We start from the raw sequence: 16,153 nt of genomic DNA, 5'->3' as shown, positions 1-16,153 counted from the left end.
AAGTTACACATTTTTACTATTGCCAACAACACAATACTACTCTGTCAGCTTTCAAAAATGTGGAATAAATTTGTGGTCACCAAGAGGTGGGTTTGTTCTCCACTGAAAGTGCGTGCAGAGTATTTGTTGAGCATATATACCAATGGTTACACAGGATGCCCTCTAAGCCTCTCTCTCCCTCCCTGTCTCCCCCAGTGCTCTGGGCTCAATTCTCCATGACATTCCTCCCCAGGGCTACACCGACTGGCGTCTATCCCTACAAGCCTGTGGTCACTATGGTGTCAGTAAAGGACATCGCTGGCTATCCAGGCGCCCAGTTAGGAATCTCCCTCACCTCTACCCTTGCTCTCTGAGGAACTCTCCAGTCTCCTCTCCTCTAGCCCAGTCATCACAGACCTAGTCCAGCCTTGCAGTTTTCACCTGAACCCCTGAAACCACCTCCATTTCCACACAGCTGTCAGATGATCTTCCCCTTATGTTCAAAGCTGTTAATGGCTCCGACTCTTCCATGATAAAGGCTACCCTCATTAACAGGGAGTGTGAGTCTTCTACAACCTGGCTGCTGCACACTCAGCCAGCCCATGCTGTGCGGCTCCCTGCCTTGTATGGAGAGATCCAGCAGGGGTAAAATGCTGCCGACTCACCATTTGCACCAAACCTTTCTGTCCCCTTGCCTTGGAAACCTTTCAGGCCATTCCCAGGCTAGACCACAGGCTTTCTGAGATAAGACTACATTATATTCAGTCTGGTATCCCTGTCATCTATCTAAGAGTGCAGCATATAGCTGTAGACTCTATCGATCAACCTTCCTCCTCTTCATTCCAGTCTACAAAATGTGTCCCTTTTCATTCCAAGTCTGTTAAATACTTTGCAAACATATTCAAGGTCAAGTAAAAACTTTTCATTGGGCCCCCGTGTGCTGGTTTCTGTGGAATAAATAAAGTGTGCTTACGGACTTAGTGATCCACTGATGAAGGTAGTGATTCAGTTCACCAGGATAAACAGCAGAACGTGGGGAGTTCTACATTAAAGATATAAACATATACCCCATGAGGGCAGGAGTGGGGCACTGAATGCAGCTGGAGAAGGGCAGCGGGGACAGTGACTGCACAGACCTTGAGGGATAGGCAGGGTGTGACCGATGGTGACGGGGGGGACAGCCCAGCACAGGGCTGCTGTAAGGACCACAAGAGTACAGGGGAGCCGTGGAGGTGTTGCTGCTCATCTCAGACAGCTGCCGGGGCCGCCCACCCCAACAGGCAGCCCCACTCACCGCCTGAGTGACTCCGGAGGATGGAGACACAACGCCACTGCTCCACGTTGGCAAGCTTACCACTGGAGCCAAACACAGTGCTGGGGCCAATGTACCTGTGTGAGAGAGGAGTCAGAGAGGTACTCCGGGAATGCTTCGGGCATTGCACAGGATGCTTGCTGCAGCATGGCTTATCATGGCAGACAGAAAAGAGCAAAAACAAACAATGGTTGGAAAACAGCAAACTGGAACAGGGGCTGATTAAGTCAATTATGATCCATGCACTTGATGAAACACTACACAGCCATCACAAATCTTATGATGCATGGAATAATGTTCACAATATATAATTAAGTGAAAAACACAGGGCACTATATACAGTATGATACCACTATGTAAAGAAAAACTGCATGTAACATGGATATCATCTAGGCATGGAAAATGGGTCAGAAGGGTACACATGAAAAATCCCAAAATATTAACTGAGGCTTTTTTCAGGTGGTGGGACTGTGATTATGTTTTCAATTTTCCAAATCAGATTCTAAATATTTTATATTGGCTAAAATAGCAAAATTAACAGTATTTTTTAAGCCCCCTTGTAATGAATTGGACACCTGTGCCTTAACACCAGAGGCAGAAAGCTCTGGAACCACAGGTACTAGCTCCTGCCAGATGAGCAGTCAGCTGCGCCCTCATGGAGGCAGTGAGGACACCACCGCTGCGCAGAGCCTCTGCTAACAGTTGTTGCTTCCATAGGACTCTTTACACTCCCACAGGAAGAGCTCGATGAGTAGCTGAGAGGGGAAGGGCGGCAGCGCGCCTCTGCCCTCATAGCCATGGCCACAGGACTGCTCTGGCTCGGCAGTGTGGGGTAGGGTCTGACTGGCCTCCAGAGTCACCAAGAGAGCTGGTCATGGAACAGAGTCCCGGAACCCAGCCTGAGAGGCTCTGCCTATTTAAAGAAAGATAGTTTTCCAGGTAATGGTCAGTTTGTTGTGGGTGCAGAACAGGGCCTTTCAAGGGGAACTTCCTAAGCCCCAGGGTGAGGCTGACAGAGTATAAGGTAAATGGCAGAGGGGCTGGGCTCTGGATCCCCTGCCCTGGATGCCATCAGGGTGCAATTTCTAACCATTTGTTGGGAAATTTCATTTGAAGAACAAAACAAATGAAGCCGCCACTGTCAGCACTGGAAGGGACCAGCCTTCCTCTCAGATGGAAGCCCTGCAGCCACACGGGGGGGGCAGCTGCACAGGTCACCAGGCAGGTGGGAGCCTCCCAGCTCCCTGGTGAGGCCCCAGCTGCCCCTGGTCTATGTGTGCTTCCTGCTACTTATGAAGTTGGAGCTCTGGGGACTTGAGGGCAGGGCGGGGAAAAGTGACTGTGAATAAAGACCAGCAAAGAAGCTTCTAAAAGTAAAATGTGAAGAAAGGAAAATGATGCTTACGTAGCCCGCTTCCACACCATAATCAGTTTGTCATCTCCCCCAGAAGCTAAATACATCCCACTGTTTGACCACCGCACACAGTTCACACATGCTGGGAAGAAAAAAAAATAGGGTGATGAAAATCCATAGTCATGCCCATTTGCTTTATGCAGAGTTTGGCAAGATGCAAAGGGTTTATAAAATCTAATCTCTCTAATCTATTCAAGGCATCTACTGTGTTGAGAGCCCTAGAAGGATAATCTGTTCAAAAACTAACCTATCTGTGCTGTAATAACAAATGGCCAGAGCAGAACCTGGATGGGGAGAGGTTACACAGTCTGAGAAGGATTAGTGCTGGATGAAACATTCACTAGGAGGTTTATTTCTATGAAAACTGATAAATAACTAAATATCATTACTTCAAAGGGCTGTCTAATGATAAGATGTACTGAGTAGCAGTAATTCTTGAAATGATAGCATGTGCTAAAAAGACTGAGAAGCCTTTCTTAGAGCTTTTGGGGGAGCAGCTTGGTAAAGCATAAAACTCTGACTTTATCCCACCTGTCAGTCCTTTTAAATTCAGACTTTCCAAGCTTGTCAGCATTACAGGTTGGCTGGCTCTGCACTTACAGCTAAGGCCAGCAGGACCACCCCAGCCTCCCAGCTCCCCAGTGGGTCGGAGTCTCTGGGAGCACTCACAGCTCGGCCTTTGGGAGCCCTGCAATACGAGGGACATTATTCAAGTTGTGGCCCGCACGCGGCCTGTAAATGACTTCCAGGTCAGAGGACACTGAGAGGCATGTTGGGAGAGCAAGAACGTACAGAGCAAAGGAAGGGGAAGTAATTGTAATGGAGCACTTCAGGGGGCAGCTAGGTTGGAAACCAGAGCCGGATACAGTCACCCTGACGCTCAGGGGTGGGAAACTACGGCGCTAACACAGGAAAGGAGACCACCCTGTCCGATGGCCACTGAGGATCCTGGCAGAGGGCCTCAGAGAGACAGTGGCAGTGTGAGACATTCTGGTGAGTTAGTTTTCCGTAACATGCCCTTCCCCAGAGCCCTCCTGCCTCCAGGCCGCTGCCCCAGAGCCCCACGGAATCAGGCAGCAACGACTCATGAGCAGGAAATCACCAGAGGTACCTGCGGACTGTCCAAAGACGGTTCTGTGGGCGGGCCGAATCTTCTGCCGAGTAACTCACCCAGGTGTGCAGCCAACATCTGTGCCTTCAGACAGCAGGCCGAGGGCAGTTACCGCCGCACGGGGCCTTATCTTTCTAATTACAAACACATGTGCTAACCTTGGGCACTCTGCCAACACGCAAAGCCTGCAAAGGGCCACTCTGTAATACCTAAGTGATTGTCCATCTGGCAGAGCATCTTGGGAATATTTTCATCCTTCTCGTCATCCTCCTGGAGGACTGGAGACATATTCCAGATCACAACCTTCCCAGAATCCTGTCCTGGAATGAAGGAACAGAAATAACTCAATGTGCAAGTAGAAATAGGATACTGATATTAACTATGAGATGTACTTCTCACTTAGCTTTCACATGTCACAACTGACTAAATCGGAGGAGACTGCATTTGAATTACTAATATCTCTTATGGAAAAGATGGAGAAACACAGTGCTAATGGGGATAAAAATGCATGTGGGTTTAGTAGTAGGCTGAGGCCAACCTGACCTCACAAAGAACTCTGGACTGGAAATCAGGAGGGGACCAAGCTCTGATCTGGCCTCTAATCAGTATCCCCTGGAACCCCTAGAAGGTCCTCGTCCCTGCACAGGACTCAGACTCCTCTTCCGTAAAATGAAGAGGCGGAAAAGCAGATGTCCCAGGACCCTTTCAGGACTGTGCTTGGGCACCCTAGCAGCAGCCAAGGAGACACTGCGTCTCTCCAGCACTTCCCTCCCCCTCCAGGTGCTACCTGGAGTCCACGGCTGTTTCCACAGCTAACTGGACACTTTGGGAGCCAGGTTTGAAATGTGCCCTGAACACAGGAAAAAGGGCTCATTACTTTCTTATTTGCCCTTTGCTGTCACCTAAGATGGGAGATCAACCGAAGAGGGCATTTAGGATTCCTATGGTCACAAGCTGATGCAGCACTCTGTTAAAAAATACATCTATGCATTTTAGCATTGATTTCTCATTCTAAGCTTTCCATTACTGATAACTAACAGAAGCCCAGCCCCTCATTTAACTGTCTATTGTAGACGAGCAAAACCCAATAATATCTGGAAATGGACATGTCAGAATTACCATAAGGCATAATTGAAATTGCCTCTTGGGGCCAGTATGCAAAAATGTTTCCTGAACAACTCTCCTTAACCTCATTATGCAGAGTAGAGTGAGAAGAATGCTTCTTGTGGATGAGAAGAAAACCCTGTCCCCCAGCAAAGTCCAGTGGTTCCAGGAGACACGAGTGAGCGCCTCTCAGGTGCAGCCCAGAGCACATGAACCACCACAGTCTCGCTGCCCGATAGCGCCCCTGTGTGCCCTTGCAGCAGGAAGTCTGCAGGCAACCCCTCCTGCAGCACCTGGCCAAAGGATCCAGAACTCAAAGAGTTCCTGTCCAGGTGCTGGCCAGGGAGGCCTCCACCCAAAGACCCTGTGCTGGGGCGAAGCTGCTGGGGCCAGGCTCTGTGGGAATGCTACGTTGTGTCACCACAGATGCATCTTGGAGTCTTGGCCTGAGCAATGACTTTGTCTTTCCAAACAGAGCTGTGTTTTTGCAATACTGCAACAGACACTGGATGAAGCACACTGGTGACAATATGGACCCTATTTTCAAATCATGTGGACGTTTTTATTGCCCAGTGTACTTGCTCTCTAGCCCAGTTCAATTCCTTTCAGCCCAGAAAATGGGCCTAATGACGACACAACTGCCTCTGTAGTGACTTACTTCCTACCTTTCCCAGATGAGAAATGCTGCTAGAAACTAGACAAGGAGCCGGCCTGTTGCTTCTGGGGCTGCAGCTTGTCCATGGGACCACCTACCACTTTCCGCACTCAGTAAGCTGGGGCTCGGGGATGCAAACTGATTTTATTATTAACCCAGTAAGTAGAAATTAGAAAGACACACCCACTACAAAAACATTTATAGAGAGCAAGCACACTAGGGCCAAAAAAGGATTTTGATTTAACTTGTTCAGATTAACATATTATAACTATACATTTTAACTGAGTCACACCCATACTGAAAAACAGCAAGTATTCTCTCTTCAGCTCAATGGCAACCAGGCGCAGGGCTGTGAGCACACTCCGTGATTCCATGAACGTACCTTGTCCTCCAGTTGCGAACTTGGTCCCGTCAGGGTGAATATCAACTGAAAAAATTGGCTTGCCTGGAAATAAAAAAAGCAAAACAAAACACAACATCTACCTTGGCTTTTGTTCACTGGAGAAGAGCTAGACTCAAAAATTTTAGAACATTGGTTATTCAAGTGACACCTCTAATCATTGCTCCTGGGAAAAAATAGTAAGCTACCAATAAATTATCTGTAAGGGTGGAATGATTTAACAGTTTCAGTTCAAGTATAAACTGCTGGAAGAAGCTCCAAGTCACATTAAACTGAAAGTCTAACGTGGGAGAAAATACTCTGTCACTAGAACACCTGAGTGAGCCCCCCGGTCCCTGGGGCAACTGCAGAGGTCCATGGGCAAAGCCTGCCACCTCCTGGAGCTGCATGTGTGTAAAGGCTCCGAGCTGTCCATGAACACAGCTCTGAGGCACAGGGCCTATGCCTCTGCCCCCTCCCCATCCTACAGATCTGCACTTGGCTGACAGCCTAGACATGGGGCCCTTTTACCTGGCTGGCAGACAGCCAGGTAGGACCAGTGGCCCCAACGCACAAGCACTGCTCCCCTTGTCATGCTTCTGCTTCCCCAAAGCCCTCCTGCACATCTGGACTGCTCTGAAGCCCCTGGAGAGTCGGCCTTCTAGGCATTTCCTTTGGCTGAACCTCCTCTACGGTATGTGCCATTGTGTTCATCTAGATGTTTAGTCTTTGCAGAGGGAAGAGCTGTGGCTACTAGCTCCTAGAGTCCTCATAAGGCTCAGTGCGGGCCCAACCCCACACCAGGAGCCCATGAAGCTGGAGGGACCAGACTGGCAAAAGCACCAGAGGAGCTCAAAGGCCAGCAGACTGTGGAAGCAATCCTGGGGCCTATGCCCTGTGAACACTGGTCTGGCTCCTGGATCTGCTTCCAGGTTAAGAATGGCATGTCAATCACTGTCCAGTTCATCACCACTTCTTCATCTTCTAGCATGGGCCTGGTGAGTGGTGGTTCAGTAATATTTGTTCAGTAACAGATTAGACACGTGATGATTGACAATGAACTGAACATCAGCAATCATTGATACAGACATGGGGCGACTGCCAAGGAGTCTCTCGGTCGAGGATGCTCTGTCTGCTACCTAAGAGAAGATGGCGTGGGTGCTGGGGGAGGGTTACCAGCTCTGGACTCACATGACAGTAAGAACAGGCAGGGGCAGGGGCAGGGGCAGCCTGTGACTGCCTAAGAGCTAAAAGTCCTGCCACGGTTCCCATCCAAGTGTGGAGAATCAAATGCTGACACCAAAAAGGCGATGGCCAGCATGGGTCTCAAGCAGCACCCAGCTCACTTCAGCTTCTTGCAGAGAGTCACACCCCTACAGTCAAATCGAACATGAGTTTCCACAAGACCAGGGTAAAAGGGTTCTCCTTCTTACTGATCATTACATGAGAGTGGGGGAAACAGCCGTGAAAGGCCTTAGTGAGCAGGCGTGCTAAATGCAAGTACCCTTGTCTCAGGGAACAAGTAGAAACCCTAGAAAAGTTTGGAAATCACACCATATATTATTTCATCTCTAGTACTTACTGAATTCCAACAAAGACTATCACAATAGGCCCCTGTCATCATCATGTTGGCAGCCTGGTTCCTGAGCCCCTGTCACCTCCAGGCTCATAGCCAAGAGCCAGAGCTCTACAGTAGCAGGCTAAGTTCAGCCAAGCAGCTGCCAGCTGTCCTCCGAGAGCACAAGCAGTATGCTCAGAGCTGTTCCAAACACACAGAAAACTCAGCCCTGGTCTGCTCTGAGCTGTCACTCCAAGGGTTCAAAAGACAAGCCCCAGCATAGCTCAGCACTCTACAGAGCTTCAAGGGAGACCCAGCAATGGAGGGCACTCACAGAGGCCTGTGGCGGGAGAGCTATGCCAGGGACTCCTCTTCCATAGCCTGGATGGCCAGACCCTAGTCGGCTCCATCTCTATCTTCAAGGGGAGCATGCAGAGAAACCCTACACAGTGCAGCAGGTGCGGAGAACACAGGTGAGGACTGAAAGTGCTCAGAGGAGTGCTCCCTTGCCTATGCACTCAGTCCACACTGGCAAGCCTGCACCTTCCTGGCCAGGAGGCTGCTACATGTGATAAGCCAGGGTCCAACATGCTGCTACTAGATTGTGCCACACCTTCCCACAGGCCAAGGAGCTGGGAGCAAAGCAGTAGCGAGAAGGTAGGTTTCTTGCCCATTTGGGCCATGAGAAGGACTTCATGGGAAAGCCTTGAGAAAGAAGAAAGGACAGTCAGGATTGAGGGCCCAGCCTTGAGCTACACAGGCCATGGCACCCAGTGCTGAGACTGAGGGAAGCTCAGAATCCTGCCAGGCACCGGAGGACAGCGAGCAATCAGCACCACAAGAGCCTTGTAAAAGTCAGAGGAGCAGGCGTCTCTAAGCATTGTGAGGACAGCGGCAGGCGTCCTGACCCCTGCAGCACTGTCATCTTGGCCCAGGGCTTCTGAGAAGCTGCGGCGGGCCGCCCTTGGAGGTGCCAGCTGGTACCTGGGCAGGAGCCACGCTGGGTAAGTCCTGTGGAGCTCTGCCTCTCCAGCCTGCAGTTTGCTCTCCTGAGTGTCTGCTGTGCCCCTCCAACCCTGCAGGCGGCACGGCCCAGGGTATTCAAATTTCACACTGCCCTCTGAGGTGGACAGTCCTGACACCTCATCTTACAGAATGGGGGAAACTGAGGCACAAGAGAGGTTAGGCCCAAAGTCACATAGCTGTCTGCTCCAGAGCCAGAGGCTTTAAATTCTGGGATATGTTGCCCCTCCGAGTTAAGCTGGGTAGGGTGGGGGCACACCAAGAGCTGCTGTGAGGGTCAGATGACATTGCTTGGAGGAATGGATGCAGTGCACACAGGTGAAGAGTGAAGCAGGGAGCCAGAGCGCGTACAGGATCCTGCTGACCTCCTCTGCACCCCTGGACTTGCTATGCTGAGCATCGATCGCCCTGGACACCTCAGTCCCTCAAGTCTGTGTGGGAGATTTGCTACTTGGCTACTTCAGGAGGCCCCAGTGAACCACCTCTCCCAGGACTCCTGCCCTTGTGTGCTTCCCTTTCTTTGAATGTGGGCTGACTCTGTGACCTGTTTAACTGACAGAATGTGACACTGTTTCAGTTTTGGGCTTAAGCCTAAACAAGGTCCTGAAGTTCAACTTTGGCCCTTGGATAAAGTCAGTTGCTGGGTAAGAAGCTCAAGTACCCCAAGACCACTCTGCTGAGAGGAGGCCCAAGCTGGCCACATGCAGAGAGGACCAAAGAATCCAGACCACAGTGACAATCAAGGTCCTGACACAGGACTCAGGGTAGGCTGTTCTAGCCCCAGGCTGCTTGAGCCATCCCAGCAGATTCTGCACAGGACTGAGATGAGCTCTCCTCACTGGGCCCTGCTAAGTCTCAGAAGCACAGACGAATGATAGAAAAGCTATTGTTTTACCCCAGCAAGTTTTAGGGTAGTTTGTTATACAACAAGAGATAACTCAAAATGCCAGTTCATTCACTTTTCTGCCTAAATCACTTGAGCTGGGCATTTATCATTTAGAGCATGGAACAAAAATGTTCTGGCTATCTGGGCATCAGTATGGAGGCCAGCCAGGAGGAGCACCCACCCCACCAGCACGGTGCTTTCCAGTTCCTTAAGACTGGGAGATACTTTTTACATATATCCTCAAGAAGCACCTCAAATCCACTTACCTGTAAGCCACAGGCCAGCTTCACTCCCCCAGAGCATCTAGAGCCTAGCCACACTGAGTGGAGGGGCTCAGCTGCATGGGCACCAATCACAGCCTAACCCTTCCCAGCACACCCACATGCAGCATCAGCTGGCTGGGTGCTCATTCATCCTCCCTGTGGTCACCAACTAGGAGGCTGATATTGGGCTAAGCAGTAAGTGAAGGTTACAGAAGGCTCAGCCTACCCTCAGGAAGCTCCCAGAATGCAGATGATCATACAAACCTCAGTGATCAGCCCAGTCAGGGACTGATGTCTGCACAGGCAGAAAGCCACCTAATTTGGTCCAGGACTTCCTGCAGAAATCACAGCTGAAGTGATTCCCGCAGGTTGAGGAGGAGTCTGTCAGAAGAGCAGGGGAGGGGTTTTCAGGCAGAGGAGACACGGACTCAGGAGTGAGCCCAACACGCTGCTGTGAAGGAAGGTGCAAGGAGAGCAGCTGGCGAGACGGGCAGGGCCTGCCAAGGCTCCCTGAGGAGTGCGGACCTTCTCCTACAGCTACCTCCGAAGCAAGGGATGCCACGTTCAGATTCACATTTTGGACCTTAGTTGTTAAGTCGCCCTCAAGGCTCCAGGTGAAGGTAGAGGTGAGGGCTGGGAAAAGGCCTAGGTTTTAGCAGTAAATACCCCTGGGTTGACTCGTCAGCCCTGCAGCTTACCAGCTATGCAGCTTTGACTAAGTTATTTTCTCTTTCCAAACACCAGTTTTCTCATCTGCAAACTGGAGTGGACACTTTCACCCTTATAAGCACTTTATGGGGACAGATTTAGAAGCTGTGTCATGTTGCTTCCAAGGTACATATGCATGTTTTATACATGTGACCATTTCTGAGATGAAGATTGCCTTGGTGAGAGCTGTGACCAATGTTAACTGGCACTGTGTCCTCTCCTGGTTATGTGCCACAGACTGAATATGGCACGGCCCTACCCAAAGCCACCGACAGGTGCTGCTCCCAACCTCCTTCCAACACTAGACCTTTCAGATCCGAGGAGTGAGCAGCGCACATTCCTTTGGTGGGAATGGGTTTCCTTTTGCCAAGGGTTCTTTGAGGTAGAGCTGAGGAGGGAAATCTTATGGCTTGACTAGTTAGAGAAGTTCTGTGGCATGGCAGGATGAGGAAGACGAGGTCCCAAACGCCCCCAGCATTTGGCCTTTCTTTGTACAGAGACAGAGACAAAAGGTAATTTAAGACACTCCTTGGGCCCTAGAGCCACCAGGTAACCTCTGAAGGAAGGTGGGCAGCCCCTCTCCCTGAACACGCACCGCAGCACGTCCTCCTCAGGTCTCAGCCTCTGAGCCACCTCTCCGGGACCCCTTCCTGGACCCCCCTGCCCACATGCAGCACCCTGCTGTCACTCTCCCCACAGAGCCCTGACAGCGGGCCACTGTCTCCAGTCTGGGGGCTGCCAATCTGACGATGGCAGCGCGAGCGCTCTCCATCCTGCCGGAGTGCAGGTAAGTCATGGAGGCTGGGCTGCGGCAGGGTGCGCCCAGGTGGACTCCTCCTCCACTGCATCGGGGGCAAGATCCCTCGAGGCCCAAATGAGGAATTTAAACAGGGAACAGAGCTGCTGGCCAGAGAGAAAGACGCAGGGAGGGCACAGGTGAGAGTGGCCGGCCCCTCAGTGGCCCTGGGACCTTTGGTATGGGCTTCTGTCTCTGGCCTTTTGCTCTGACAGTTACTGGGCAGATCTGAATGGAACAAACAGGAGTACGTCCCACTGGAATGGAAGCTTGGGGAAGTCGAGGCCTTCACCCACTGTGCGCTGTTTCTGGAAATACTTCTCCTGTATAACCCAATAATACTCGGTTTTAACAAATCTTGGTGATTGGTAATTTAAAATGAAACATGAAAAAATGTTGGAAACATTTATTAAGTGAAAAAAGAAACTACAAAACAGTGTTAAAATATAAGGTGGGTGCAAAAGACATGATCTCATATGTAGAAAATCCTAAATCAATGAATTTAGTAAAGTTGAAGGATACAAAATCAACAAACATTCGTTGCACCTCTATATATTAATAGTGAAAAATCCAAAAAAGAAATTAAGAAAACAATTCTACTTAAACTAGAACCCAAAAGAAAAAAATACTTATAAGTAAACTTAACAAAGGAGGCCAAAGCCTTGTACATTAAAAACTAAAACACAGTGCTGAAAGAAATTAAGACATGAATAAATGGAAAGATATCCCATGTTCAGGAACTGGAAAACTTAATATTGTTAAGACATCAATAATATCCAAAGCTTTGAAGATTTAAGGCAATCCCTATCAAACCACAGTGACATTTTTTGCAGAAATTAAAAAAAAAAAATCCTAAAAACTCTTATGGAATCTCAAGGTACCCTGAATAGCCAAAGGAATCTTGAAAAAGAACAAAGTTGGAGGTTTCATACTTCCTGATCTCAGAACTTACTACAAAACTACAGTAATCAAGACAGTGTGTTACTGCTATGAAGATAGATGTACAGACCAATAGAAAAGAATAGGCAGCCCAGAAATAAAACCTTGAATAGGTTGTCAAGTGATTTTTGACAAGGGTGTCAAGATCATTCAATAGGAAAAGGACAGTCTCTTCAACAAATGGTGCTGGGAAAACTAGATTTCACATGCAAAAGTATGAAGCTGGTCCCTTGACTCACAAATTTATATAAAAATTAACTCGAAATGAATCAAAGACCCAAAATGTAAAACTTAACACTGTAGGACTCTTAGAAGAAAACACAGGGGAATAGTTTCATCACATTGGATTTGGCAATGATTTTTTAGATGATACCAAAAGCACAGGTATTGAGGAAAAAAATAGACAAACTGAACTTCTTGAAAATTAAAAACTTTTGCCCACTAAAGGATCCTATCAACAGAATAAAAAGGCAACCCACAGAATGGGAGAAAATCTTTGTAAGCCTCGTATCTGATAAAGGATTGATGTCCAGAATATACAGAGAACTCTTAAAACTCAGTAACAGAGAACAAAAAACCTGATACAAAAATGGGCAAAGGACTTGAAAAGCCATTTCTCCAAGAAGATACACAACAGCTAACAAGCATGTGAAAAGATGCTCAACATCCTTGGCTATCAGGGAAATGTAAATCAAAAGCAGAATGAGGTATTACCTCACCCCTACTGGGATGACTACTGTAAGAAAGAAAATAACAAGTGCTGATGAGGTGGAGATATTGGAACCCTTGTGCACTGCCAGTGGGAATGTAAAATGGTAAGGCTACTGTGAAAAACAGTCTGGCAAATCCTAAAAAAATTAAAAATAGAAATTACCTGTGATCCAGCAATATCACTTCTGGGTATATATTCAAAAGAATTGAAAGCAGACTCTCAAAGAGATTTATAAACCCATGTTCACAGAAGCATTACTCACAATACCTAAGAGGTGAGAGCAACTGAAGCGTCCACAGATGAATGAATGCATAAGCAAACTGTGTTCCATTCATACAAGGGAATATCACTCAGATCTAAAAAGGAAGGAAATTCTGACACATGCTATAATGTGAACAAACCTCTAAGACATTATGCTAATTGACATGAGCCAGTCATAAAAACACAAATACTGTATGATTCTACTTATATGAGGTCTCTAGAGTAGTCAAATTCATAGATAGAAATTACAATGGTGTTTGCAAGGGGCTGGCGGGGAGGGAAATATGGGGAGCTGCTGTTTAACAGGTACACAGTTTCAGTTTTGCAAGATGGAAAAGCTCTGGAGATTGGTTAAACAGCAATGTAAACACTACTGAATTATACACTTAAAAACAGTTAAGATGGTAAATTTTATGTTCTGTGTATTTTACCACAACTTAAAAAAATGCTAATCAAAACCAAGCCAAATGAATAAATAAGTGGTGGAGGGGCATGGGAGGGAGGTTGGTATGATTATAAAAGATTTTAGGACCATTCAATGTTGTGACTATGGTGATGGACACACAAACTTACACAGGTGAAAACTGTGTAGAACTAAACACCCACCCCCACACAAATGAGTACAAACCAAAATGGGGAAATCTGATTAAGACAGAGGAATTGTGTCGATGTCAATTTAATAATACATTGTAGTTGTGCAATGTTTTTTGCAACAGTTTTTCTCCACTGGGAGAAACTGGGAAAATGTACAAAGGATCTCTTAGTATGACTTCATACAACTGCCTGTGAATCTACAATTACTGCACTAGGAAGCTGTCTTGCCAATCGGTTTCAGCCCCTGGCAAGTTCACTATGGATTCAGTGTGACCAATGAAATGACAGTGGAACGTTCCTGGGGTGAAAAGGTTATACCCAACTTTTATTTCCACGGTGGCAGGTCAATCACTAAAATCCCATTCACTCAGAGCGAGTCTGCATGCAGCAAGTCAGTCTCTGCCTCTGGGCCCCTCTGTCCGCACAGCCATCACGCACAGCTGTCCTCTGGGCCTCTGTCCTCGGCGCTGCCACCACTCTAGCCTCTGCTGTGCTCTTCGGCAGCCTTGCAGCCGTGCCACCCTGTCGCTCAGAGCACTGGGTGGAGCTCTTTCTATAGAGTCAGTAGCAATGTATTGCTCACACGTGCGTAGTGAGCGAGCCAGCCGGGGCCAGGTGAGAATCCTGGCCACAGGAACTCTCATTTTATCCACAGAAGTAAATACACATGTACATAAGGTCTATTTTTAAAAATCTATATATGTGTATGCAATTATATAATAAATATCAAAACACCAGTGGCTGTCATAATGAAACCGATCCCTTTCTTGTGCAGGTTATAATGTGCGTATCTTACAATCGGAGATCTTGCTGGAGAAAGTCCCGCACCAAAGCATTCTCACGTCCAGGTAACTCCTCTACAAGCCGCCCAACGGACTTCGCAGCCTGCCCGTCCCCACCACGGAACTCCTCATCTTTTCACCCCGACCTGTTCTACAAGCCACCTGCTCAACAGCAGGGCAGGCCGTCCCTGGGACAGGAGAGACCAACAAGCCTACCTCACTCCCAGCTCTCCTGGCTGCCCCCACCCCAATCTCTGATCTAGTGCCCTGGCTCCCCCTCTGCTCTTAGGCTGCACTGGATGTGCTCCTACCCAGCGCCCTGCCCTGGCTCTTTCCTCAGCTGTAACCTCTTCTCCCAGATACACACCAAAGCTCTTTTCTTACCTACTTTCAGTTTTCGCTTAATGTCACCCTCTCACAAGGCCTACACTAATCACTCTACTTGACAATATTACTTCCCCAACCTGGCACAACCAACCCCGTAATACTGATCAATATTTTCTTAGCAATTTGTTACATACTATGTAATTTCCCTATGTCTGACCCTCCTGCCCACCAGAATGCAAACTCCAAGAGCTTGGCAATTTTTGTCTATTCTAGTCATGGAGTCACCCCCAGTACCTAGAGCAGTGGCCTGGCACATAGCAGGCACTCAAAAAATACTTATTGTTGCTAATGGCTGGAGAAAGCCTGCAGCAGAGGCCCCACACACCACCAATGTCACTGGTTTCTTAGTCTTTGGAAGGCAGGCTCATCTCCTGAGGTGGCAACTCAGATGTCACCAGCCACTTCCAGGTGGGAAGCACAACCTTGGCTGGCTCACAAAGCCATCTGTTGCTATCTCTACTGCTTTTGACCATAAAAACTTCTCTGGTCTTCTTAAGTAAGTGCTACTACAATGGCATCTCATAGGTGTCAGGTGGTGAGAGAATAAAAAACAGCAGAGGAAGGAAGCTGCAGCAATCACGCAACGGAGAGAGAGAGAGAGAGAGAGAGAGAGAGAGAGAGAGAGAGAGAGAGAGAGTGTGTGTGTGTGTGTGTGTATGTGTTACCATGAACTAAAATAGCTGCAGCAATCACGCAACAGGAGTGTGTGTGTGTGTGTGTGCGCGCGTATACGTGTGTGTTACCATGAACTAAAATAGAAGAGAGGGGTAGGCATATCATTTACAGACTTGAATCACTTTTCCTGCAACATCTGCCAACATATAATCAGGAAGTTTTGTTACCAAAACAGAAGAAACTTAGTATCCATTTCTTCTTAATTCTTTTTTTCCTCCAACTTTTGGAGTTATTCCTTTAAAGTTATTTGCAAAATGGATTTCTATAAATATAATCATCTCTTCCACCCACTTCCCTTAGAAAATTAAGAGCAATTAAGAACATTCCCATGGAGGGAGTATCTGTTAGCTTAACAACAATCACAATTAAGAGAGCAACTATCATTAATAATACTGTATTGCCTATTTGAAGTTGCTGAGAGAGTAAATCTTTAAAGTTCTATGGCAAGAAAAACAATTCTGTAACAATGTATGGTGATGGACTTTAAATAGATTTACTGTGGGGATCATTTCACAGTCTGATATATACAAACTAGTATCAAATCATGTACATGTGAAACTAATACAGTGTATGTCAATGACACCTTAAGTAAACACAAAAAGAAAAAGAAAAAAA

At 47.7% G+C, this 16,153-nt stretch overlaps 1 protein-coding gene across 7 annotated transcripts in view; it reads right to left on the bottom strand.

Annotated features, from left to right (window-relative positions):
• The window catches only part of LOC130680744 (protein HIRA), a 98,329-nt gene that overhangs the window by 73,755 nt on the left and 8,421 nt on the right, over positions 1–16,153 (bottom strand). The window contains exons 2-6 of one of the 7 annotated variants that reach the window (XM_057492012.1): positions 5,958–6,020; positions 4,604–4,666; positions 4,026–4,136; positions 2,697–2,787; positions 1,274–1,368 (exon numbers count right to left, since the gene is read on the bottom strand). In XM_057492012.1, coding sequence (XP_057347995.1) covers positions 1,274–1,368; positions 2,697–2,787; positions 4,026–4,104 — 265 coding nt within the window. In that variant the 5' untranslated portion in view covers positions 4,105–4,136; positions 4,604–4,666; positions 5,958–6,020. Of the gene's footprint in view, positions 1–952; positions 1,022–1,273; positions 1,369–2,696; positions 2,788–3,816; positions 4,137–4,603; positions 4,667–5,957; positions 6,021–16,153 lie in introns of those variants that run through there. The other 6 variants (XM_057492010.1, XM_057492013.1, XM_057492016.1 and 3 more) reach the window with 6 other exon arrangements.

Source organism: Manis pentadactyla, chromosome 14 (genome assembly GCF_030020395.1).
Source record: "Manis pentadactyla isolate mManPen7 chromosome 14, mManPen7.hap1, whole genome shotgun sequence".
Taxonomy (NCBI): domain Eukaryota; kingdom Metazoa; phylum Chordata; class Mammalia; order Pholidota; family Manidae; genus Manis; species Manis pentadactyla.
This window is presented reverse-complemented; position numbering and strand designations above follow the sequence as displayed.